Here is a 1,034-nt window from a genome sequence, read left to right on the forward strand (position 1 = left end):
AAGAAAATGGATAAAATGAAACAACACCTAGTAAAGAAAAAGAGAAAGAAGTTAGCATGTTCTTATTTAATTTCCATCACCAAAAAATATCAAGAAAGTAAAGAAGAATATTTAGAAATGAGAAACGAATTAAAGAATGATAGAAACATGCTTCTTAAAACATTTCCAGAGATAGCAGAGAGTATTGGTAAAGGATTTATTAGAGAAGGATGGGGATGTCTTCTGATGAATAGTAGAATTTGGGAGAGAGTAAGTCAAGGTCTTTGGAAAGATGAAGAAAAGAGTATTTTAGAAGTGAGTGATGTCATCACCAATTCAATCAAAACACACTCTATTCAAAACAACATCACCAGAAAACCAACAAATGTATTTCATGGAAGGGTTGTTTATAGTTATAATCCACAAAATGAAAGTGAATTGAAATTAGAAGAAGGAGAATGGATCACAGTAATTTCTACAGAAGGAGAATGGTGGGAAGGAGAAAGTAAAGGGAAAATAGGAATATTTCCATCTCATTATGTTGAACGAGATGTTAAAATCAACTAAGAAAGTATTTGTGCATTAATTTATTAAAAAACAAATGATGAATATTATATAATGAAATTGAATGTTTTTAATATGAATATGATAAATAAATATGAATAAATGAGTATACATGTTATTCATAAGAAAATAGTAATACAGAGAATGATAAATTCTATAACTAAAATAATAAAACAACAGAAAGATAAGATGTGAGTCAATTAATGATGATAATAAACATCAGAAACATATAAATAATAAGGATATGTTTATAACAAAGAGAGAAATAATGAATAACAAGAATATGAATAAACGAAGAGAATATTAAATGAGTATTTTGAAAATAAGAAGAATAAGAAAATAACAAAGAAAAGAATAAATATGATTTTAAATCAAACTAAAGATAAAAGATAAATTAAATAAAATGAAAATAAATAACATAACAATGAGAATAAAACATACTTATATTATAATAACACAAATAGTTTTGAAGAAATAGAAATGATATTGTT

At 24.9% G+C, this 1,034-nt stretch overlaps 1 protein-coding gene across 1 annotated transcript, besides 2 other annotated features; it reads left to right on the top strand.

Annotated features, from left to right (window-relative positions):
• Positions 1-117: 117 nt before the first annotated feature.
• EDI_008770 (dab2-interacting protein, putative) lies at positions 118-546 on the top strand (the record flags this gene model as incomplete). The annotated part of the gene is made up of 1 exon (XM_001735901.1): positions 118-546. One exon carries the CDS (start codon positions 118-120, stop codon positions 544-546), a length of 429 nt encoding a protein of 142 aa, XP_001735953.1.
• A 14-nt stretch (positions 547-560) lies between these two features.
• Positions 561-647: a sequence feature (AT_rich).
• Positions 648-795: 148 nt separating this feature from the next.
• Positions 796-979: a microsatellite.
• Positions 980-1,034: the final 55 nt, after the last annotated feature.

Source organism: Entamoeba dispar, genomic scaffold (assembly GCF_000209125.1).
Source record: "Entamoeba dispar SAW760 scf_1105229459521 genomic scaffold, whole genome shotgun sequence".
In the NCBI taxonomy this organism is placed as follows: domain Eukaryota; phylum Evosea; order Mastigamoebida; family Endamoebidae; genus Entamoeba; species Entamoeba dispar.